The 25,752-nt window shown below is 38.0% G+C and overlaps 2 protein-coding genes across 6 annotated transcripts in view; one reads left to right on the forward strand and one right to left on the reverse strand.

Annotated features, from left to right (window-relative positions):
• The first annotated feature begins 1,958 nt into the window (after positions 1-1,958).
• Positions 1,959-13,467, forward strand: ZACN (zinc activated ion channel). Its single transcript, XM_015819716.1, has 9 exons — positions 1,959-2,025; positions 2,685-2,845; positions 3,882-3,926; positions 5,827-5,933; positions 8,100-8,269; positions 9,790-9,914; positions 10,828-11,047; positions 12,352-12,528; positions 13,268-13,467. Exons 1-9 carry the CDS (start codon positions 1,959-1,961, stop codon positions 13,465-13,467), a joined length of 1,272 nt encoding a protein of 423 aa, XP_015675202.1.
• An 8,012-nt stretch (positions 13,468-21,479) lies between these two features.
• The window catches only part of EXOC7 (exocyst complex component 7), a 42,640-nt gene continuing 38,367 nt past the window's right edge, over positions 21,480-25,752 (reverse strand). For all 5 annotated transcript variants that reach the window (XM_015819707.2, XM_015819705.2, XM_015819704.2 and 2 more), the window contains 4 exons: positions 24,063-24,126; positions 22,871-22,912; positions 22,623-22,756; positions 21,480-21,732 (listed from right to left, as the gene is read on the reverse strand). In XM_015819707.2, coding sequence (XP_015675193.1) covers positions 21,630-21,732; positions 22,623-22,756; positions 22,871-22,912; positions 24,063-24,126 — 343 coding nt within the window. In that variant the 3' untranslated portion in view covers positions 21,480-21,629. The remainder of the gene's footprint in view (positions 21,733-22,622; positions 22,757-22,870; positions 22,913-24,062; positions 24,127-25,752) is intronic.

A 25,752-nucleotide genomic window follows, 5' to 3' on the forward strand; every position in this document is an offset into this window, starting at 1 on the left:
TGAGGGGGGTGTTGCAGTAAACAAACATGGATTCATCCATTGTCTTTTTCATAATAAATAATCAATGTGGCAGCTGTTGGTATAAAAAAACAACCAGGGTATTGGACAGATTTGGAATCCACCCTTGAAAGGGCACTCCTACCAGACTATATAGATAATTTTCTCGATGTCTCTTCATTCAACTGTTAGCTACCCATCTCTCCACACTGAATAGTGGCATCTTTTCCAGGTATGGTTGGTCAGTCAATATTGATTCCAAGTTATCTTTGGTGGCTCCTAGTGTGAAATTCCACATGTACAAAATGCGACAGCTTTTGCTGCCCGTATAACAAGGCAACAAAAAGTTACAAAAATTGAGCATAAAGGCTGTGCAGGGGCCTGAAATTAAGGAGAAACTTCCTAACAGTGAGAACAATTAACCAATGGAACAGCTTGCCTTCAGAAGTTGCGGGTGCTTCACTGGAAGTTTTTAAGAAAAGACTGGACAGCCACCTATCTGAAATGGTATAGAGTCTTCTGCTTGAGCAGGGGGGTTGGACTAGAAGACCTCCAAGGTCCCTTCAAGCTCTATTCTGATTGATTGATAGCCTGTCCAAATGACAGATGGTTGTACTGGGCCCAAGGATGGTCCATGAGAAGTTAATAACTAAAAAACAAATATAAATAACAAATACCTATCTAGAGGGTGGTGTGGGGAAAGTACTTTGCAATGTGAAAATAGATTTTAAAAAATACCTGTGTATTTTTATGTAAAATGGTTCAAATTTGAAATGTTTTCCACATTTACTTAGGAAGTGCCTTTTGCTATGGGTAGAAAGGCTTGAAACAGATTAAGCATTTGATTACATTATATTCTTATGAGATTGTTTATATCTCAAGTTTTATTTTATAGAGAAAGTAGAAGAGAAAATTCTATGGTTGTTTGCTGTGCTTTCCAATGTATTGATACAACATCTATGTTTTATTCATGTTTTCTTTCCTTTTTTTAAAATTTTTTCACAGACGTTTGTAACTAATTATTAGGTGCTTTATTTGACTGCTAAATTATTTTTTGTTATAAGCATTCCTGATGATTTACTGGATACTTTTTAAGTATTTCATTCTTCTTCAGATACTATTTTGTATTACTAATTTAAGATTTAAAACTGGTCATGTAATATGAAATGAAACTTTTTTAGTAGAAAGGCAATTATTAGATTATCACCGCCTTACCAAAAAGAACAGAATAAATTGTAACACTAATCTGTGAATCTCCATATTACTAGTACATTTAGCAATATACTTATTTTCTACCATCAGTAAAAATCAATTTGCAAGATTATCTTAGGCCAATTGCACATACGGGTATAATATGGATATTATAATCATATTATTATGTTTATTATGTATAGCATGCCTTTACATGCTAGGAATGCCATAGAGAAGGATAACCCAAATTTCCTAAAAGATCTGTGAATTCATACTAATTTTACAACATCCATTCCTAACCTGGTGCTTTCAAGGTGTACTGGAATACAATTCTCATAATCCTGAATGAAATCAGTAACATTTTTACATCAAGATCTGGAATTACATTAAAGCCTGTTCTCCTGGCAAAAAGAAATGAAGGGAGCAAGAATCAACATGACCTATCTTTTCCTGTTGCTAGGTAGGCTATATCTTTCCTTATTTTGAGAATATGTTCAGATTAATAGGTGTTGGATTTCTTTTCCATTTATATAGCTTATAGGCATCTGCAAAATTTAAGCTTGGAATGGACAATAAAATGATCTCATTTGGGCCTAGAGAATAGCTATCCTTACATGCAAGCAAAAGGAAATGTGGATGAGATTCTACAGAAACCTCAAAGTTGTGCATACAATTACTTATGGTTTGAAGAACTGGAAAAAGCATTTATTCTTTCTCTTGATGAAAAATTAATGAGGTCAAGGGGGGGAAAAAGAATATCTCTGATGAGAATGAAACCTCTACTACTGGATCCTAAACATAGTTCATTTGATGTCACAGATGATTCTGATAATCAAGGTAGAGAGAAAGAACTCACATGCCTTACCCTCCTTTGTAGCAGTTGACCAGAATGTTTGTTTATTACTGCCTTTTTAATTTTATAATTAACTCAAGGTGGCAGTCATACTTAATTCTCCTCCCTCTTCCCTGTTTTCCCCACAGCAACAATACTGTGTGGTAGGTTGGGCTGAGAGAGAGTGGCCCAAAGTTACCTAGATCAGCAGTCCTCAACCTTTTGGCACCAGGGATCAGTTTCATAGTAGACCATTTTTCCATTGACCGGGGGGGGGGGTGATTTCGGTTTCGCTCACTTGCCCCCGGTTCATCTCCAGCTGTGCGGCCTGATTCCTAAAAGGCCCTGGACTGGGACTGGTCCATAGCCTGGGGATTGAGGACCCCTGATCTAGATGACTGTCATACCTGAGGTAGGAATAGAATTCACAGTATCTTGGTTTCTAGCCTGATGCATTAACCACTAGACCAAACTGACTCTTGAATTTTATTTAGGTACTAAGGTGACCATCATCCTCCACCATACTTGGTTTAGAGATGGGATTTAATGAGAACTAAAGATGAAAGTCTTTCTCAGTTTCAACACAACTGTTGGTGTTGGTTTGAATTGCAGTATACTGTGTGGACCTTTGATCTAAAATGGACACTTTGTGCTTTGCTTCTAGCAGCCTCAATTCAAATAACCTGGCAAGATTCCTCTGCCTCTTTGGAAGAAAAACTATTTAAATCACTATTTGGTACAAATGCTGTATATCAGACCCACAGAAATGGAAATGGCCCCCTTCTAGTGAATATCACAGTGATAATGTCCAATGTGCTAAATATGGTATGTATCATAAAATTTAAATGTTTGTAAATTGTCATTAACTAAGCACTCTGCTCCAAAAGAAATAGGGGCAAGATTACTATGGGTTTTAATTGCTCCTAGTTCTAATGGGGAATTAAAGAGTGTTTTGTCTGCATCTCTCCCTCTCTCTCCCTCCCCCCTCTCTCTGTATATCTGTCTCTGTGTGTGTATGTCTCTGTGTGTCTGTATCTCTCATTCTCTCTCTCTCTGACAGCTAAAGCATTATGAGAGATTAATAGTTCATTGATTTCCTAAATCTCATCCATGTAATACCTTATTGATCTTAGCCCAATTAACTTGGTGATGTCAATATTATAACTTGTAAAGAGCATAAATAAATCATCAATGGAAGGCTTTACTGCCTTCAAGCTGGCTGGTAGGTATTGAGTTTACATTTTGTACCCAGTTCCCTGGAGTTTCTCTGCTCCCTCAGCTGTGAAGTCACAATAAGCCCTTCATCCCACTCTACAAAGAGATAAGTTAATGCCATTTCTCTTCCTGTATTCCTTACATTTTGCAATATTGCTTTCATAGTGAGAGATGACCTGTGAGAATTGGTGGCAAGGAATATGTTTGGAAGAAATATAAATGAACAACTTGAACACATACTGTATATTAGCTACAGAAGTGCAGCTGAGGTTCCCCAAAACCTAATAATGCCAGTAATTTCATTGATTTCAAAGGAAAATGGCTTTTCTTGCTTTGAGCAGGTGCTGAGGGAAGGAAGCAGCTAGATAGGCGATGAACTGGCTCACACACATTGTCAATAAATAAGACCGTCTGCTGGCAGAATAAAAATCGTATCTGAACAACCCAGTACCTTAGACAATTTTTTTTAAAAAAAATAGCTTTTTTTTCCTTTTTGGAACCTTAGTCTTTGAAAATTATTCCATTCCATTCTGTTCCATTCCATTCAATTCCATTTTGCATTTTATTATGGATTTTCCAAAAGAAAATGCAATGTGTTTGTATAAACAAATGGAAGTAAAATGACCATGAATTATTCTTCCAATAGGACATCTTGAAATACACCATCACATCTGTTCTGGTTCTGAATCAGGTAATGCTTATTTTTTTGTAATCAAGGCATCATCATTGTCGTTGTCGTAGTCGTAGTAATAGTAATAGTAGTAATACAAGGAAGGTCTAAAGCAGAGTGTGCAGCATGAAAATCCAAAGTTTGTTTAAAAACCATAAAATGTTGCTGTCAAATTGTTAATTTTAATATGACAGAAAGGGAAAATTACACCATGCATGATAAACTATATTCATGTCAATTTCATTTAGATTACACCCACTCCTCATTTAGCAACTGTTCCATCCTCACAATTAGTTCATTAAGTGAAATGGTCACTAAGTGAACTCATGACTGAGAGGGGAGAGAATCACTGTGAAGATCCCTGGTTGCTGCTGTCTCATTCAGATACAGTTTTCTAGTACAATTATGCCAGTGTTGCTTTCACTACAGCATACATTGTTGTCAAACACACAAAACTGGATCATAAGTGCACACATTGGTTGCAAAATCTATTTTTCATTATTGCTGCATTTGCAAATGGTTGCTAATCTAGATAGTTTCTAAATGAGGAGTGGATGCAAAGTGAAACAGATTTTTGTCCTGCCTCCACCCACTTCTTTATTTTGGAATCAGTCATTTTTTGTGTCCAGTCCTTGGCACAGTGCTCATAAGCCACAGGCAACCATGAACTTGAAAATGTTCTACAAGTGTGCTTTGAACGAAAGATAAGAACATTCTAATCCTACTTCTCTTTTCTTGCATCGTGATAAATGTGCAAATCACTAATTGTGATGGAATGTAAGATATAAAGAAAAGAGTAAATGAAGATGTACAAATCATTTGGGATAAATTTTATAGGTATCTAATAATAAGTACCAAGAGCACATTTTCCTGCAGTGTACAGTTTTAAACCCAAAATTACATCACATTATTCAGAAAAATGCATTGTTTGAAAAGTAACTACATTCTGATTTAGGTAGTCTGGACAGTGTAGCCTGGAAAATGTGAATTAAATGGTTTTTAAAAATTATTTATTTATTTTTGGTGCACTCCATGCATTTTTTTCCAGCATCCATTTCTAGGTGAATTCATTCCTATCTAATTGTCAGATAGTCAACTTTCTTAAAAATCTCATCTTCAAACAGCTTGTGTAGATAACCTTTATTGTCATTTGTTACTGTGGGCACAATGGCACACATTAAAAATGAAATTTAGTTGCTTGCTGTCAAAGTGTACTCATACATAACACACATTTAAACATACTATATACAACATATGTATAGACCTACATCTTTACATATAAGTAACATATACATATTAATCACTGTCCATCTTGAATATATAACAGAAGGAGGAAGCTTTAGAGTTCACAAGGTTAATACTGTATTAACAATTCTGGTGACTTTCCTTCTTCAGAGTATACTGAAAACAAATTGGCTCAATAATAAATTATTTTCCCCTGGGATATTCTGGGAGCTGTATTTTGGGCAGAGAAAATGGGCAAAAAATTCATTACAGAGTTTAGGTCCACAAATCACTAGCCGTGGGAAATGGGAGAAGTAACCATGGCAACTGAGCTTGCCTAAAATTCTTAGGCAATATCTATCATGCATTTAGACTTCTGCTCAACTTTTTCTTCTCTTAACATTAACTTCATCCTAACACCCATGAAAAGATTGTCCATGGCTGTTCATCCATCACCCATTGCTAACTACTAAAATATGAAAAGGGAGCGCCCATTGCCCATGCAAATTAATTCCCATTCGTACCTTCAACCTTAATCCTAATCATGGGCCTAACTTCAACATAATGGCTACAAAGTCATTTTCCTAATGTCTGCAGGGTGGCCAAGCTGGAAAAGGCTTAAATTTTAACATCATCAATGCTGGGAATGGGAAATGTGAGAATGAAGACTAACATTTTATCTTAATGTATCTTTCAGTCATGGTATAATGAAAGGCTGGCTTGGGATGAGCAGGAATTCCCCTTCAGCACCATAACTGTGCCTTGGAATTCAGTCTGGACTCCATCCTATACAGTTCAAGAAGCGTAAGTAGCATTAAAATAACAGTGTCCATAATAAGACACATTGGAATAATATACTGTAGTAGGATGACTTAGACATGAGACACATCTATTTCAACACTCTACCTGTAAAAGAGCCAGTTGATGGTACTGCAGCTAATAGTAAGCATTTGATCACAAGAACCATGTGTCTAAAGTTTTAGTAAAGTTGACCTCATCCAATCCAGTCTCACCTTTATATTTGGATAGGATATTATACATCCTCACTTTCTCTCCTAACTTTTAATGCATATTTACAAGAGTCATTGAGAGACAAAATAAATAAACTAAGTGTAGGGAAGAAAGGACTTTAGAGTGTATTTGCAAAACTAAGAGTAATGAGCACAATCATTTTTATTATACTTTATTAAAACCGAATGTTAGATTTAGTTGGGACTAAATCTAGCTCACATTTGAATCTGCCAGTAGACTCCATTGCATGAAACTCCATATATGGCTCATAAAGGAAAACACAACTATAGTGGCACAAATCTGGCACATGTTTCCTGAAGACTAAAATCAGGAATCTATTCAATATTACCACTCAGCTGTCATTTGCAATAAAGGATGGTGCTTCCTATATAGGTCTCTGTCAGGATTAAAATGTATTAAGAAGATTTTGAACAGCCCTGTGGGATGCCTCTGGATCAGAAAGGCACTCTGTATCAATTCCTACTAACACAGCTTCCCCCTTTTCAAAATAACAGTGGATTATGCAAGATTTAAATAACTTGTAATTCTTTGTAACTATTCTTGGCAGAGAAATACATAACATGCACAGAGCAGGCTATGACCAAATTACCTTAGAGCTTATTCCAGTACCAATATACCCTCCTTTCAGTTACATAGAATCTTCAGATACATTCAGGGGGTATAATTTTCTGGCAAGCAACACAAAGGTAGAAGTAGTCCTCAGATTATGACCAATTGTTCAGAGACGATTCAGTTTTATAACAGTGCTGAACAAGGGGGACTTATGATGGCTTCTCAGAGTTCTGGACATTGTAGTGTCCCTGCAGTCATCTGCTTGAGATTTCTGATGTTTCCTGCCAGGTTCCCACAAGCAATGGGGAAGCTGGTAGGAAGTCATAAGTCATGATCATTTGAGTTCTTTGTTTAATGACTCATGTGATCCTTATTTAATAACCATATCTAAGTGGCACAGTCACACAATGCTGCAATTTATGACCTCTTTGCTTAACAATAGAGTTTCTGGTCCCAACTGCTGTTGTAACCTGAGGACTATCTGTAGATTGCCATTGGTTTATTTCATTATATTTTTTCAACTGTCCAGTTTGGCTTACCCCTAGGATTTCCCAATGATTTCAGTATTAGAATCAGCCAGAACAGGCAAAGTACAAATGATCTTCATTTTATTTATTTATATCCTGTCTTTATTATTTTTATAAATCACTCAAGGCAATGAACACACAAAATAATCCTTCCTTTTCCTATTTTCCCCACAGCAACAATCCTGTGAAGTTGGTTGGGCTAGGAGAGAATATAATAATAATAGTAAAGTTGGAAGGGACCTTGAAGGTCATCTAGTCCAACCCCCTGCTCAGGCAGGAAACCCTATACCATTTCGGACAAATGGCTGTCCAGTCTCTTCTTAAAAACTTCCAGTGTTGGAGCATTCACCGCTTCTGGAGGCAGGTTGTTCCACTGGTTAATTGTTCTCACTGTCAGGAAGTTTCTCNAAACTGGATGCAGTATTCCAAGTGTGGCCTTACCAAGGCATTGTAAAGTGGTATTAACACTTCACGTGATCTTGATTCTATCCCTCTGTTAATGCAGCCTAGCACTGTGTTGGCCTTTTTGGCAGCTGCAGTACACTGCTGGCTCATATTTAGGTGATTGTCCACTAGGACTCCGAGGTCCCTCTCACAGTTACTACTAAGGCAGGATTAGAACTCCTGGTCTCCAGATTTCTAGTCTGGTACCCTAATCACTAGAGCAAACTGGTTTCTATAAGTCACATACTCCCAACCTTTCTGTAATGAACAATGGAAGTTTGAGAATTTTAATGAGAAAATAAGTGCACATTTTCTCATTTGAAAGTGAAAAAAATGTTTCTTAACATTTTAGAGGACCACAAAATTGTGAAAAGCAACATTAGCTTTTGCTGCTGTCATGTTTCTTTAATTAAAGGTTTGATATAACATGGAGAGAGGAATCCCCTAATGTGATACTTCACAGTGATGGGAAAACAGAATTTCAACTTGCTCTTCGCATTGACAGCAACTGCAACTTTGACCTCTTCTATTACCCATTAGATAGCAGCCAGTGCTTTTTGAGCTTTTTCTCACTGAACAGCAAAGGTAGGCAAAAGTCTTCATACATAAATAACATAAGGAAATTGGTTGTCATGCACTGTACAGAATTCCATTCAAACCTCAAGTTGAATGGTCTCTTCTTAAATTAATTTTGGATATATTTAGCAAGGTCCTTTGCAAACTGCATGTTTTATTTCTGCTGGCACTGCACATCGTTGTAATTAAAGCTTTTAGGGATGATGGTTGTTGATTTAGGTGAACGCGATATGGCTGGTTATGAAGGCCCAATGTACCCCTATGGATAACATTGATAGGATTATTCATGATATAACCTGCTTAATATTGCCAATTGCCACTGAGTATAAAAACAGGGGATGATAAACATTCATCAGTCAATTTGCACAGTTTCCACATTAAAGTGTATAAGTTTAATAAGCAATGTTAAAGTAATATTTATTTATGCAAAAATCTGAATATGTAAGCCAGTGAATGAAAACCATCTGACACTTAGCCACACTGTCAACATCATTACATGGAGCTGCTGTACAAAATGTCCAGTTCATATTATCTGTTTATGCACAATCTCCACTGACAGGATATTGAGCACAAGGTTTATACAGGTAGTCCTCGACTTACAACAGTTTGTTTAGCAATTGTTTGAAGTTACAACGGCACTGAAAAAAGTGACTTATGACCGTTTTTCACACTTATGACCATTTCAGCACCCCTAGGATCACGTGATCAAAATTCAGCTGCTTGTCAACCGATTCATATTTATGACGGCTGCAGTGTCCCAGGGTCATGCGATCCCCTTTTGTGACTTTCTGATAAACAAAGTCAATGGGGAAGCCAGATTTGCTTAACAACTGTGCTACTAATTTAACAACTGGAGTGATTCACTTAACAAATGTGGCAAGAAAAGTTGTAAAATGGGCCGAAACGCACTTAACAAATTTCTCACTTAGCAACATAAATTCTGGGCTCAATTGTGGTCGTAAGTTGAGGACTACCTGTATTCAGGCAAGAAAATAGCTAGAAAGAGTTGAATTGTTCCACCTATAATATTTGGAACTTGCTCAGCTCATCTATATATCTGTTCTTAATGAAAGAAAGAAAAAACCAGACAAAAAAAGGCATCAGAGAGAACTTTTAAGGAAGAAGTTGGCACCAGACTTTGGTTGCTAAGCTGTAGTAATTCCAAGTCTAAGTACCTAGTAGTAGTAACTCTTCTCTTCTAAAAGATAACCACTTATTCTAACTTCACTGGGGCCTTTTCTCCTCTATGGCATTTCTTTTCGCAGATGGCTTCTAATATGGTTGACTCATACATTTAGTTTGACTTAGTACAGGGGTCTGCAACCTTGACAACTTTAAGACTTGTGGACTTCAGCTCCCAGAATTCATCAGCCAGCATATGCTGGCTGAGGAATTCTGGGAGCTGAAGTCCACAAGTCTTAAAGTTGTCAAAGTTGCAGACCACTGATTTAGTAGATACTGTATCAGCTTTTTACTTATGATGAATAAGATTGTGATTTCTTCAAATTCTTTTAAATTATTCTTTCAAGTCAGTGAGCTGGAATTCAGCACCTCCATTGTAAATGCAATTCTGAATTTAAAGCGTGAATATCTCATCACAAATGTGAACATTACAAGCCAAAGAAATATGGCACAGCCTTATTTTGTGGTCATGGTAAGAATATCACTTACATTGTAATTTTTTTAAAGTATCTTGGTAGCATCTCAGTTAGGGTCTTTTTTTCTAGCTGATTGGACTGATGATGCATATAGAGGTTCTACCTGCCTTTGAAATGGATAATAACAATGGGAATATTTCTTGGGAGTCTCCCTCCCTCCCAACCTCATAAAAATAGAAACACTATAGTTGGGTGGGTTCATTTCATACAAAACCATAATCCATGATTTACAACCATAGTGGCTGAATCCGCACACTGTGTTTAACCAAAGCAAACAAAGCACATTTAGGCTTAGCACTGTGCTTTATCGATGCCCAACAAATGAACTTTTGGTGTAATTGAATTATTTCTTCCTTTTACCCTGAGTCTGGCTTCTTTTTCAGATAAATCTAAAAAATACAGGAATGCGAGTCTTTCTTTCCTCAGTATTGCCAAGCCTTGCAGTTGAGATAGCGTGTCTCTGTGGCTTCTACATCCGTCTCCAAGACAGATTGTCATACATGATCACTTTGCTTCTGGCATATCTAGTCTTCTATTCTTCTTTCATTGGTTTCCTACCAGAATCATCTTCCTGTAATCCTCTGCTCAGTAAGTTGTAGGAGCAAAAAAGATGTCAAGTAACAAGCCAAAACCATCCACTCAAATATGTCAAATGGAAAGTTTTGTCCACTTTATCTAATTATCTAATTAGATTAAAATAACATCCAGAAAATATAAAGATTCATCTAAAGATAAGATTAATGATAACAGCAACACCTTTTTAGGGAAGGTAATAAAAAGGTGGTTGCTTGGCAGCTTCAGGAGGGCCTGGATGAAATGGATTATCTGGATCCCTTTCAGTCAGGATTCAGGCCCGGTTATGGGATGGAAACGGCATTGCTCGCGCTTGTTGAAGATTTCTGGCGATAGGAGAATGCAAGCAGTGCAATCATCCTTGCTCTCCTTGACCTCTCAGCAGCCTTCGATACTGTTCACCATGATATCCTTTTGGCCCACTGTGGGGTCTGGGGCTGGGCTGCACAGCCTGCACTGTTGCGACTCTTTTATCCAAGGCCGGTCCCAATCGGTGTTAATAGGGAGCAAGAGACCCAGCCCATGACCGTTTTTCTGTGGTGTGCTACAGGGATTGGTACTCTCTCCACTCCTTTTTAACATCTACACGAAGCTGCTGGGTGACATCATCTATCCCCATGGGTTGAGGTATCATCAGTATGCAGATGATATTCAACTTTTATCTCCATCCCCGGTGAGCCAAATGTTGCTGTCGTTTGCCCTCTCACAATGCCTGGAGGCTGTGGGAGCCTGGGTTGGGGATAACAGGCTTCAGTTGAACCCTTGGAAGACTAAATGGCCATGGGTGCATGGAGCGTCAAGATCCAGGATTTTGACATCTTCAGTTCTGGAAGGGATGTCACTACCCCAGACAAATGTGGTGTGCAACTTGGGGGAAACTCCTGCTTTGAAGAGCAGGTGGCAGTCTCAGCTAGAAGAGCTTTTGCACAGCTTTGGGTTGTGTGACACTTATAGCCTTTCCTGTATCAGGAGTTTCAGGAGTGATTCAAGTCCTGGTCATCTCCTGCTCGGACTACTGCAATGTGCTTGCCATGGGGCTGCCCTTGAGAAGCTTCAATTGGTGCAGAATGTGGCAGCCTGGGCAGTCTTTGGGATCCCTAGAATGGCTCATGTTATATCCCTGTTCTGCCAGCTGCACTGGCTGTTGGTTTGCTTCTAGGTGCAAGTCAAGTTATTATTATCTATAAAGCCCTGCATGGCAAGGGTCAAGGTTATTTGAGGAACCATCTCACCCCTATGGGACAGGCCTGCCCCACACACCCCCATGCTGAGGATCCTGTCAGTCAAAGAATTCCAACTGGTGGGGTCCAGGAGAAGAACTTTCTCTGCTGTGGTCCTGGCCCTTTGGAACATCTTGCCCTCTGAAGTGAGATTGTCTCCCACCCTCCTGATCTTCTGCAAGAGCCTGAAGACCTCGCCCTGTCAATTGGATTGGGGCCCCAATGGGGAAGTATCACACTGGAGATGGTTGATCAACTAATACCATTCCCACCTCCTCCCCCTGTACATTCTGCTCCTTTCCTCACCATTCTTTAATTTTACTTATAATTTGTATTTTATTATGATTTTACCGTGATTATACACATTTGTATATAGATATTTATGGTTTTATTTTGATGTTGTAATAAGCTGTCCAGAGTCACCTTGCAGTGAGATGAACGGCAAACAAATTTCATAAATAAATAACTCTTACTGTTCACCACACTTAACTGTAGTATAGATCTCAAGGAACCCTTACCTTAACCCTAACATTCATCCTAATCTGAATTTATATATTGATACTAACCTAACATAAAGCAAAGGCTGAGAGGACCCATCAATAATGCCTTTAACTTCTTCCTTCTTCCAATAACGTCTTAGGTTATTACTACACTGGCCTTCTCATATTACTATTCCTTAGCACAACTGAAACTATCTTGGTGCAGAAGCTGGTCACGGGTAATGCAAATCTTTGTTTGAATTATGGATTTAAAGCAAAAAAGAAGTTTGCTGCATCAAACTTCCAGTTAGAAGAGGCAAAGGATCCTGAGACAAAAGGCAAGTAAATACAATATACAAGGGGGAAAAACTGTAACATTTCATAAATAAGGGGATGAGGAAACTTCAGCATAATGACACAAATCTTGGCTGTAATGAAAACCCGTAGGAGATTAGTCTACCATCAAAAGACTTTTTAAAACCTGAAAGTTACCAAGTTTTTTTAGGCTATTTTAATTATTTAAACTAAGAATCAATTGTTTTAATATTTGGTGCTTTCAAATTAAGCCGTGAAGCTGTAGTTGGAATAATAGGGCACCAATAGAGGTAGATAGTCCATTCCTTTTCCTCAGACTTCGCTATGATGATACAAGGCAGGGTGCATCAGTAAATGTAAAGATAGTGACTATAGCAGCTTGTTCCCAGCCAGAATACTGTATTCCTTAAACTTCAAAATAAGTGGGAGAGTCACCCTAACAAGAAACAGCAAACAAAAGAAATCTCACCAAGTGGATAACTCCTACACCAAGAATTTTACAAAACCCACTATTCTTTTATTTTTGTTCATCGGACCCAAATGTCTTAGCTTTCAGATCTAAATATTAGAAATGACATACAGTGTAATGAAATATATGTAACATGTGTTTTAATCCTGTTCAACAAGTAGCAGTGGTATATTCTCTCATGATAATTCAAAATACTTTGAGTAACTTTTGACTGGATTTCAAATTCTGCTTCTTTGTTTTTGACTTGGCCAACCACAAATTCACCTGGTACCTTTTTCTCTTTTGACCAACAGACTGTGGAACCGATGACGAATCACCACATCTCAAACCTATTTCTAGCACTTTGGACAGCTTTTTCTGCTTCATCATCTTAGGCCTGGTTCTTCTTTTTCATCTCATATTAGCAGGACTCTGGTGTCTATGGAAATGTGCACCCAAGAGGCCTCCTGGAGAAATTTATCTAGATGGAATCAAGTGGGACCATGGAGAATAACATGCCATTTATGCTAAATATCCAGCTGAAATGTTATATATGTATGTGTACCCAGTTTTCTTGTTTTAAATAAAAATAGCTTTTACTTTCCAATAGCTCACATATGGTATACTTTACAAGTTGCTGCTAATTATTTAAACCAATTTAATATTTAGTACGCCAGTAATACTAGTAACATCTCCAAAGCATTTTTGCTGCATCAAATCATTTTCAATCTATTTTTCAAGTTAAAGCTAGATTGCATTGTTCTATTTTGATGTGATGAGGCCATTCTTCTCTACCAGTTTGGAACTGGTATTCTGGTCATGTCTGTTTAAGAGCAAATGTTTCTCATATTTTTATCTCACCAATATGTTAAATAATTTCTCTTTCCCCTGTTCCAAACTATTTGGAGACTAGGAGGTAGCTTTGTATTCACTTCATGGCTATTAATTTTTATAGTGTGTTGATTTGATGTTTAATTGTAGCTTTAACTTGTAAATTTTTAAAGAATTTTCTATAGGAACATAAAGTGTAAATGGTGCACATAAATGCTTCCAGCCATTATATCATTATTTATTTATTTATTTATTTATTTATTTATTTATTTATTTATTTATTTATTTATTTATTTATTTATTTATTTATTTATTATTATTATTATTATTATTATTATTATTATTATTATTATTATTATTATTATTAACTGCTCAGAATCATTGGGAGTTGGGTGGCATATGAATGTATTATTATGGTTTGTTGCATAGTCAACCAGATGTTCAGACTGAATTTGGCATGTTTTTCCATCTATCAAATCCTTCCCTTACATACTTATGAGGAATGCTTCTGTATCTTCTGCTAGTAGATGTATTTAGCATCTTCTAGGTGATATTAGAAGCTATTAAAAATTGTAAAAAAAAAAAAAGAGACTAGGTTGGTATAGGGAATACAATGCTGACTTTAGGAATCAGCCATTCATGTCCTTTTTTTTCCACAGAGAAACCTTTCATGCCAAAGCAAGAAACTTTTTAAAAATTTAATGCAAAACTAGCCCTCCAAAACAGAGGCCATGATCATTTTGCTTAAAGGATCCAAACACTATTTTGTACCCAGAGTAAACTGCTTGGGCAATTTGTATTACCATATTTGAAAATAACGAGCAAACAACACTACAAATCTATTTCAACACTACAAATCTATTTCTGGCTTCTAAATTACAGTTAGATTAAATTCCATGTACCATATTCAGTTTTGTCTTCTTTCCACCTATTTTTTTAAATAAAAGGTCAGTGCCAATATATTAGAAGAAAGGGGAAAAAAGAATACCAGTGGTAACTTTTATTGACTCAGATAATGAATCAATAAAAGGATTATGGGCATACAATTTGATCAGCGTTCACCTGTCCAAAAGGATATTCAAAGCTATGATTCAGGAGTTGGCTGGAATAAATATAGAGCAAAGCATAAAGCTAGAGGTTGTACACAGGCTGAAAGCTAGAACTACTGTATAACAAGTCTCAATTATCTGCAAGGTCTATATAGATGTTAATTTACTGCACTCACTTGTTGACTTTAGCAAAATTGTCTGAGTTGATAAATTGGGTTTGTCATGTCACAGAGGACTGATTGTTTCTATGGAAGTTCTATACAACAGAATTTATTTTTACTTCACCTTTCAGTCATTCTTTGTTGAGTATAGCAAAGATGAGTAGGAAATGTATCAGCTGGCCTACAGTATCACATTTACAAATAGGAATAAAGATAATGAGACAAAAAGAGACAGGATATTCTCATTAAGAAGTAAAGATGAAGTTTTTCCAAAAAACTGAAAATAGGAGAGTTCATCCATGTATCTTACCAAGAAATGTAGATAAGGCAAGTTCGAAAACTCAGCACATATCTATACATACTCATGCATTCCAAATCCATTGGTGGTCTCCATTTCACTCTATGAATTCAAGGACACGTAACCCTAACAGTAAGTGGATTTTCCTGCCAATGGGATTTTCCCATGTATTTCACCAGGAAACGTAGATAAGGAAGGTTTTTAAAAAAGGGTAAAAAGAAATGCACGCTCCTAACTATTGCCATGCACTCCGAATCCATTGGTGATGTCCATTTCGCTCTACAAATTTACGGAAACCTAACCCTAACCCTAAGTGGGTTTTCCCACCAATGGGATTTTCCCATGTATTTCACCTGGAAATGTAGATAAGGCAGGCTAAAAAGAAATGCACCCTGCCAGCTATTGTGATGGGCTCTGAATCTGTTTCATTCTATGAATTTACCGAAACCTAAACTCTAACCCTTAGTGGGTTTTCCCGCCAATGGGATTTTCCCATGTATTTCACCTGGAAATGTAGATAAGGCAGGCTAAAAAAAAATACACGGTCCTAACCATTGTCATGCACTCGGAATCCATTGTTGATGTCCATTTTGCTCTACGAATTTATGGAAACCTAACCCCAACCCATGGGTAGGCAACCCAAAACACTCAAAGAGCCACTTGGACCCATTTCCCACCGAAAACAAAACACTGGGAGTTGCAAAATCCTTTCGATATCTAAAATGAAGATAACACTGCATATATCCTTTATTACCTTTATTTTATATATATATATACGAATTTACGGAAACCTAACCCTAAGTGGGTTTTTCCGCCAAAGGGATTTTCCCATGTATTTCCCCAGGAAATGTAGATAAAGCAGGCTAAAAAGAAATGTACGCTCCTAACCATTGCCATGAGCTCCAAATCCATTAATAATGTCCACTTCGCTCTATGAATTTATGTTAACCTAACCCTAACCCTAAGTGGGTTTTCCCGCCAATGGGATTTTCCCATGTATTTCACTAGGAAATGTAGATAAGGCAGGCTAAAAAGAAATGTACGCTCCTAACCATTGCCATGTGCTCCGAATCCATTGGTGATGTCCATTTTCCTCTACGAATTTATGGTAACCTAACCCTAACCCTAACTAGGTTTTCCCGCCAATGGTATTTTCCCATGTATTTCACCTGGACATATAGATGAGACAGACTAAAAAGAAATTCACACTCCTAACCATTATCATGCACTCCGAATCCATTGGTGATATCCATTTCGCTCTACGAATTTACGGAAACCTACCCCTAAGTGGGTTTTCCCGCCAATGGGATTTTCCCATGTATTTCACCAGGAAACATAGATAAGGCTGACATAAAAGAGCACAGGGCAATGGTTAGGAGAGTGCATTTCTTTTTAGCCTGACTTATCTATATTTCCTGGTGAAATACATGGGTAAATCCTTTGGTGGGAAAACTCACTCAGGGTTAGGGTTACCTCTCAGTGAGTTCATATAGTGAAATGGATACCGCCAACGGATTCAGAGCCCAAGGGAATGGATAGGAGAGTGCATCTCTTTAATGTCAGCCTTATCTATGTTTCCTGGTGAAATAGAAGGGGAAATCCCATTGGTGGGAAAACCCACTTAGGGTTTGGGTAAGGTCTCTGTGAATTCATAGATCTAAATGGACATTACCAATGGATTTGGAGTGCAAGGCAATGCTTAGGAATGTGCCTTTCTTTTTAGCCTGACTTGTCTACGTTTCCTGGTGAAATACATAGAAAAATCGCATTGGTGGGAAAACCCACTAAGGATTAGGGTTAGGTCTCCTTGAAACCATCAATGGATTTGGAGCGCATGGAAAAGGTTAGGAGCGTGCATTTTTTTTAGCGTGCCATATATACGTTTCCTGGTGAAATAAAAGGGAAAATGTCATTGGCGGGAAAACCCACTTAGGGTTTGGGTTAGGTCTCTGTGAATTCATAGAGCTAAATGGACACCACCAATGGATTCGGAGCACACGAGAATGTTTGGGGGGGTGCATGTTTTCTGACCCTGCTTTATCTACCTTTCCTGGTGAAATACATGGAAAAATCCCATTGTTGGGAAAATACACTTAGGGTAGGGATAGGTCTCCTTGAATTCGTAGAGCAAAATAGACACTACCAATGGATTCGGACCACATCAGTATGTTTAGGGGAGTGCACACTTTCGAACCATGCCTTATCTACATTTCCTGGTGAAATACATGGGAAAATCGCATTGACGGGAAAACCCATTTAGGTTTAGGGTTAGGTTTCTGTGAATTCATTGAGTGAAATGGACATCACCAATAGATTCGGAGCGCATGGCAATAGTTAGGAGAGTGCATTTCTTTTATGCCTGCCTTATCTATGTTTCATGGTGAAATACATGGAAAAATCACATTGGCGGGAAAACCCATTTAGGGTTACGGTTACGTCTTCATAAATTTGTAAGGGAAAATGGACACCACCAATGGATTTCGCGTGCATGGCAATGGTTAGGAGTGTGCATTTCTTTTTAGTTGCCTTTGTATGTTGCTTGGTGAAATACATGGGAAAATCCCATTGGCAGGAAAACCCACTTAGGCTTAGGATTATATCCCCTTGAGTTCAGATAGGAAAACTGACCTCACCAATGGATTCGGAGTGCATGGGTATGCTTAAGAACGTGCTGACTTTTTGAGCCTGTCTTAACTACATTTCCTGGTAAAATACATGGGAAAATCCCATTGGGGGAAAAAATCTACTTAGGGTTTAGGGTTATATCCTAATGAATTTGGACAGTAAAATGGACCTCAGCAACGGATTTGGAGCACATGGATATGCTTAGGAGGGCGCTGATATCTAGCCTACCTTATCTGCCTTTCCTGGTAAAAATACATGGGAAAATCCCATTAGGGGACAAATCCACTTGGGGTTAGGGTTATGTCCCATGAATTCGGACAGTAAAATGGACTTCGCCAACGGATTCGGAGCTCGTGGTTATGCTTAGCAGGGTGCTGACTTCTCTAACCTGCGTTATTTGGCATTTCCTGGTAAAACACACGGGAAAATCCGTTTGGGGGCAAATCCACTCATGGTTATGGTTAAATCCGTATGAATTCGGAGAGCAAAATGGATCTCACCAACGGATTCGGAGTGCATGGGTATCCTTAGGAGGTCACTCAGTCTTCGAGCCTGCCTTTTCTGCTTTTCCTGGTAAAATACATAGTAAAATCTCATTGGGGACAAAACTGCATATGGTTAGGGGTACATCTCCATGAATTCAGAGTGTAAAATGTACCTCGTCAACAGATTTGGAGCGCATGGTTATGCTGAGGAAGGTACTGACTTTTCGAGCCTCCCTTAACTGCGTTTCCTGGTAAAATACATTGGAAAAACCACTTGGAGGAAAAACCTTAGGGTTAGGGTTATGTCACCATGAATTCGGAAAGCAAAATGGACCTCACTAATGGACTTGGAGGCATGGATATGCTTAGGAGGGCCCTGACTTTTCGAACATCCCTTATCTACATTTGCTGGTAAAATACATGGGAACATACCATTGGTGGCAAATCCCCTTAGGGTTAGTGTTAGGGTTAGATCTCCATGAATTCAAAGACCAATATGAAGATCGTCAACAGATTTGGAGCGCATGGGTTTGCTTAGGAAGGCACTCACTTTTCGATCGTGCCTTATATATATTTCCTGGTAAATACATGGGAAAATTCCATTGGTGTAAATCCATTTTGGGTTAGGATTAGATCTCCGTGAATTCAGAGACCAAAATGGACATCGTCAATGGATTCAAAGAGCATGGATATGCTTAGGAGGGCACTCACTTTTTGATTCTGCTGAGGAGTGGGGCTGCATTTCCAAGCATCAGAAAATGGGGAAAAAAGAACTGACAGAAAAGAGCTTGAAACAAGAAAGCTATAGAAATAAGAAGAGTGAATTGATAGATTAGGACAATAAATAAAAATAGTTAAAGTAGAGCTGAAACTAGTAAAAATGAAGTAACAATATTAGTGAACCAGAGATAGACCATAAAAACTAGTAGTCATGTGTTAGAACTTAAAATACCAAAGAAATAATTATAAAAAAGAAGTTAGACTAGAAATAAATAGATCTTAGAAGACTGAAACAGCCTATAGAAATGATAGACGGAGGATAATTACATTAAATGTACTGTAAATTAGAAAGTGTTACGCTGTATTTCTTTTGTAGCAAAAGCTTTTTTAGTAAAACCCTTTTCCAACTGGAATTGACATGAGTGAATGCTGCTTTGGATCTGGACCATCCCTGGACCTTAGATGTGAATGGGCTGCTTACTTGTTTCTGAGCCTGCAGCCAATCAGAACTTGTTCTTCCTTGACAACAGATTAGCACAGAAACATTTCAACCAATTAGTCTTCATTCTGGGCCATTAAATGCACGCACCTTCAGTAATATGAAGGTGGTGATGATAATCAACAAAACTCCTTAAGCTGTAATCTATTTGACCCCTTTATCATATCTAGCCACTACAATAGAACAGGTAACACAGACACTCCTGTAGTGACACTTGCTACTATGACAATGGGATTTCTCAAGAAATAAAAGAAAACTTCTTTGACCAAGAACGTTTATGATTTATCAGAATAGTAAGTATCAGATGATGGTGGCACCATGTGCTTGGTGATTGATTTACTTTGATCTGTAAATGATCTCTATCCCTCTTTGGAAATGGCCCTACATATAACTGATATAGCACTTGAATGCGGGGATAAATTTGCAAGAAGTGGAGATAACTGGGAGCAATTCCAGATGGTGTTTTTAAAGCATATTTTGTGAGAAAATTCTGGGTATCTGAAAGAGCCCAATTACAGTTTGGGGAGATTATCATCAAGGAAGACTAATGTCACAAGGTAGGATAAAAATGCTTTGATTGATTTGTACTATTTGAGCCTTCTGTGTCCTGTAGGAAATAAAAGAACGTAACATTCTTTACTCAGGATATAAAATGACTTTACTGTTAAAAATTCCCTTCAATCTGAGTAGTGTTCATTGATGCCATTTGGAGAAATCAATTGACTGGATTGTTCTTCTAAAAGCAGGTTTTCAGAATCCAGCATGATTCTATACATTCCCCATACTTATATGAGTTTGCCACTTGAAGATACATTTCCATTTTCAATTAGAACACTCCACATTATAGCAAATATCTAGGAAATATTTTATCTCTTCAATGAATGCTATTAAATAACCTAACATAATATTTATTTTTGAATCTCTTGAACATCTGGGAATGGAGAACTTTAAAAGGAGTACTATTGATTCTATTATCTCTTATTCCTTGGATCAAGGAGTTTCAATCAAACCAGAAACACATATAGTTTCCCTATAAAGATACTAAACTATATAATAATACAAATTACTATTTAGAGCTGTTGGTTCCAGTTTATGGCATGTTTACAGCAGGCATTATTCAGAGTCTCAGATATTTTTATGAGCACTTAGTGGTCTGAGCAATCATATATCTTGAGTCCAGGCCATATAAAACCTTCACATGAATAAAGAGCAGATCAGAGAAAAGCCAATTGATGATGCTACCTAGTTTGGGTATTGAAACATCTGCAAGAAAACAACCAGGCTCAGAGAGTACCAAGACCCCCTCATAAATTGTTCCACTTTAATGATATATAAGTCACACACTTTCCAGTAATGTGTTAGTTTCTGTCAGGAAATTTTCCAACAAGGCTACAAGAAAGTTTATAAACTTTCAAATCTTGCTTTAAATAAATGTATAGTTAAAATCGTGTATGTAGCTGACCAAACTAAGTTGACTTTCATTTCTTACTCTAGTGATGGGATAGATATTTAAATTTTTACAACTGCCCAATACTCAAAGGATGTACAGGCATTTTGTAACAGATGGAAAGCAGATGGAAAATCCATTTCTCCCTTCTTTTTTTCTTATTTGCCTTCAACAAAATCCATCTTGTTTTTGCATCTTCAGCATGGCAACCAAAATGGATTTCTGCCCTCTCCTTCCTTTCCACGTGTATTCCAAACATCACAAAATGTAAAAAGTTGCTACTAAGTGGTTTCTTGGCTTTTCCTTCTTGAACTTGAACAATTACCATTCATCTGAATCAGAAATGGAGGAAAGCTTTAGAGCCTGTCTCTAGATTAAAAATGAGAGAAATAAAGAAAGACACAAGATACCTGAAGGAATTAGTCTTCCTATAATCTCCAAAGACACATACAAACCACAAATCATGTTCTTAGAGGTTTATACATTTGATAAATATAAGTTTAATCCATGGCTTTCACAATAAAAGAAGACTAGAAAATCACCAATGTGCAAACGAGCAGATCAGGCTGATGTGTCAAAGAGCTTTTCAATCATCTCACCCACTTGCTCAACTCTGTATTTAATGTATTTTTCAGGATTCTTGGTAAAGGGTACGCTACCATACCTGTCAGGCAAAAAGCAAAGATAATATTGTGTAAGCAAGGAAAATATTCTTCAATCTCCAGTTGCCCCTCCCTTCTTCATTAGCCAACAGAACACCACCCATTTTTCCTATCCTGTTCCCTTCCAGAAGAGTCTTCAGCTAGTATGGCCAAAGGCGATTATGGGAACTAAATTCTGAGGGCAGGGGGAAGGCTGATTGAAATTAGTGGCCTTCTTAATTCTTGAGCGTCAGACTTCATGCGCTCAAAACCATCATGCTCAGATATCAGAAGACATCTGGAGAAACAAAGAACATTGTTTACAAAAATGTAAGGGGCACCCCCTAAAGTTACTTCAGTCTGAGTTAAACATGCTCGATAGGTATATAATACTGACTTAGAACAGGTCAAAAACAACCCATAAAGTGGGAGAAGGAGAAGGAATAGCTGGAATCATAAGCAGCAGCACTTCACATGCTGTAAAGTTCAGTCAGTTAATCTATCTAGCCCAGGGGTAGGCAACCTTGGCTCTTTTATGACTCGTGGACTTCAACTCCCAGAATTCCTGAGTCAGCCATGCTGAGGGGAAAGGGAGAGGTTTCCAAGCTCAGCCATGCTGGCTCAGGAATTCTGGGAGTTGAAGTCCACAAGTCATAAAAGAGCCAAGGTTGCCTACCCCTGATCTAGCCAATCCATGAAATGCAAAGCCTATGGGCAATAAAAAAAACACAAGCCCTGTATTTTGTGAGCATTGGGGGCAACATTATAACTTCATATACATAGCATTCTGGTTCTCTGGTCTTCTTAAAGGTAAGGGAACACCAGAAATGGCTTCAGGGATAGGATTAGGAAGCAGCATCCTGCCAAGCCTTGCCCACATGTCAGAACTCTCCCCAAACAGACAAAGAGTCACCTGTTAAGGAAAGTGGCATATGTCTCTTCCACAATGGATTTTTGGGCCTGCCGAATATTGTCCCTCTGTTCTGTGTCAGGAATGGCCCACGCCTTCTGGATTTTACACAGCTCTTCCAGGCCATCATTGAAACCCTTTCCCATAGAAAAGATTGTATTAAGAAGGCACAGTATCTAGAACTGAATAGCAAAGAACAAAGGCACGCGGGTAAAAGGAAAAAAGCTGCAAAATCTTTGCCAGTGTATTACCTTGAAACGCTCCTTGATCACTTGCCTCTCCTTGTCTTTTAGCTGCAAACAATTAAGGAAAAACGAAAGTTAGTGGTGGTGTTCAAATTGCTCCTTGACTTTTTTTGAGAGCACTTACCTCGGTGCTAGGCTCCATACAACCCTGGATTTAGGGATCAGAGTACAATGGTCTTATTATCTACAAGAGTTTTAACCAGCCTTTCAGGCCATTTTGCCCTCACGCACTAATTATGGAACACACAAGAATAATCATGCAAAAAAGAACTCACTAGCAGGTATTTCAGCCTCACTTCTTAACAGGGGCACTGAGACAGAGCGCTTCCAAGTGAAACCTCCGGTGTCCTTTCAGGCAATTATTAAGCACATCTTTATTCTAGCTGATACAGATTTATAACCACAACTGGGAACAGAATTTCCACTGCTAGACAAGGTGGTTGTTAAGCGAGTCAGTCTTATCTCTCTTTTTTTTTTTAAACTAGGGTTGCTAATCAAATCACTGCAGTTGTCAAGCGAATCACGTGGTTGTTAAGTGAGCCCTTGACTTTGCTTGTCAAAAACAGGCTGGGGGAAGGTCACAAATGGTGATCACAGAACCCTGGGAAACTGTTGTAAATACATGCCGGTTGCCAAGCCGGCTTCTGACAAGATTCAATTAACGACACATGATTCACTTAACGACTGCAGTGATTCGCTTAACAAATGTGGCAGAAAGGTCGTAAAGTGGGGCAAAACCCTCTTAAAAACTGACTTGCTTAGCAATGGAAATTCTGAAGTCATGTCCTCCATGTAAAACACTAAAATACACAAAAAGTAAGAGTAGAATAAAATGCTGCCATGGAGGCAGGGGAAGAACGCTAAGCATGATGAGGAATTTTTAAAACTATTCTTAATAGCTGGGCTAAAATATGATTCCCAGCAAAGATGATGTTATCCCTAGCAATAAAAATCCCATTAGCATTGGACTTACATAAACTGTTTTTATTGCAGGGTAGGATGGAAATGGGGAAGGGACTGTTTTTGCCACAACTACCTCCAAAATGGAAACTACTCTCTCTTTTCAGATATGGCACACCAGCAGTGCTTTCCACTCATATTTGAAGAGCAAAAGAAGCACATTTTAAGCAATTAGACACATATATGCAGCACTTTCCAAATGTTCTAATTCATAAAACTTAATTTAAACTATTCTCACCTTGACTCCAGGTTGGAAGACAGGTAGATTTTTATCCGAGATATAATCTGTTACTTTTAACCAGCTGGAATAGATTCACAGAAGATTCAGTTAAAGTAGAGGTGATTCCAAAGGCGTCAAATAAATATGCAAGTGAGAAATAACTTTGTGGTATGTTCCATTATTTGATCAGGAGACTCAAACGATCTAGACCTCCCTCACTCTCAAGGCATCTCCCATGCAGGTAGACAGGGGTGAATAGAACCTTCATCTTAAGATTCAGTAGCTTTGGTTAAGCTGTGGCTGATATGGCAGTGTAGATGAACACAAAGGATAAAAGCTAGCTTTTGCCATTTCAAATCCTTAAAACTAAAATGATTTGGGGTTCAAATTATCCTGTGTACTAATTTGTCGGTATCTCAGAAGTGGATGCAATAAGATAAGACGTGAACTGGTGAAGGTAATCATTCATGAATATGCTTATGTATATCTAGGTAGTCCTCATTGGGTTACCGCAATTGGATCTGGCAACTCAGTCATTAAGGGAAGCGGTTACTAAGTGAAACTAAAACTGACGACCTTACAAAGCTGTCCTTTGTTTTATAAACTTGCAAAGGTCATAAATGTGAGGACAGGTGCTAATTTTAGCACCAATTCTCGCTTTTAGTTATTTTTTTCATCAGTGTTGTAACTGTGAATGATTGCTAAGCAAAAGCAGTCACTATATGATAACTGTTTAGACATTCACTGAGAGAAAATCTACACATCCAAACACATACATGTGCACACGGGAGTCTAACTCATAATATAACAGACTTTGACTCAGCAGACTTGGATAAAATCAGTTGCAACCGGTTTTATTTCAATTTCAAGCAATAAAAATAACAGAGGTCATTATGAATGAAGGCAAATATATGTGTCCCAGGATCATGTTGCATGATCCAATCTGGGTTGGTCACTGGGATCAGAAATTTAGTCTTCCAAGCTTTCAGACTTGTGCTGGAGCCCATCCTCGGGGAACTTCTCTCTCACCAGAATGTGTCACACACATTCTGGTGCGAGAGAAATTCCCCGAGGATGGGCTCCAGTATGAGTCCGAAAGTTTCAAAGACTAAATCTCTGGTCCCGGTGACTGATCCAGGTCGGATCCTGCAACAGAATCCATTATTTGGGAAATCAATGTTTATTGCTTCCTTTTACTATCAGTAAAGTAGATTTTTTTTTAGCTAAAATAGTGTTTTAGGGGAGGCTTGAAAAATCCCATTTGCCACTTAACAGACATTTAGATTAATACAGCTCCCTTTCCTGTTACTACATTAAATAGAAGATTTATACACACTTGTCTAGATACATTTATTAAATTTGTACACTGCCTAACTTCTCGTGACTCTGAGCAGCTCACTAAACACACACACACACACACACACACACACACACAAATACTAAAATCCTATGCCAATAAAAAAGAGAAAAATTGGCAAACAACAAAAAATACACATACAACTCCAAAGCAGCTGCAGTCACCCTAGCCAAAGCCCAGCTGAAGAAACAGGTCTTCAAGGCTCCACATACCATCAGAAGGGTGGGAGCAGGTGGATATTAGGAGGAAACTTACTCCAGATGCTGGTGCTATGGCAAAGAAGGTGTGATTCTGCAGTCCCAATAGATGGCATTATTTAATCAAAGAAACCATAAATGTCCCAATCATACC

This window comes from Protobothrops mucrosquamatus, unplaced genomic scaffold (assembly GCF_001527695.2).
Source record: "Protobothrops mucrosquamatus isolate PMUCROS unplaced genomic scaffold, P.Mucros_1.0 scaffold969, whole genome shotgun sequence".
Classification (NCBI taxonomy): domain Eukaryota; kingdom Metazoa; phylum Chordata; class Lepidosauria; order Squamata; family Viperidae; genus Protobothrops; species Protobothrops mucrosquamatus.

Bases quoted from the DNA above. Each gene is read 5' to 3' on its own strand.
- ZACN (XM_015819716.1), top strand. From the start codon at position 1,959: ATGAAACCTCTACTACTGGATCCTAAACATAGTTCATTTGATGTCACA. The intron at 3,927-5,826 runs GTAATGCTTATT...TGTATCTTTCAG, and splicing joins CTGTTCTGGTTCTGAATCAG to TCATGGTATAATGAAAGGCT. The intron at 8,270-9,789 runs GTAGGCAAAAGT...TATTCTTTCAAG, and splicing joins TTTCTCACTGAACAGCAAAG to TCAGTGAGCTGGAATTCAGC.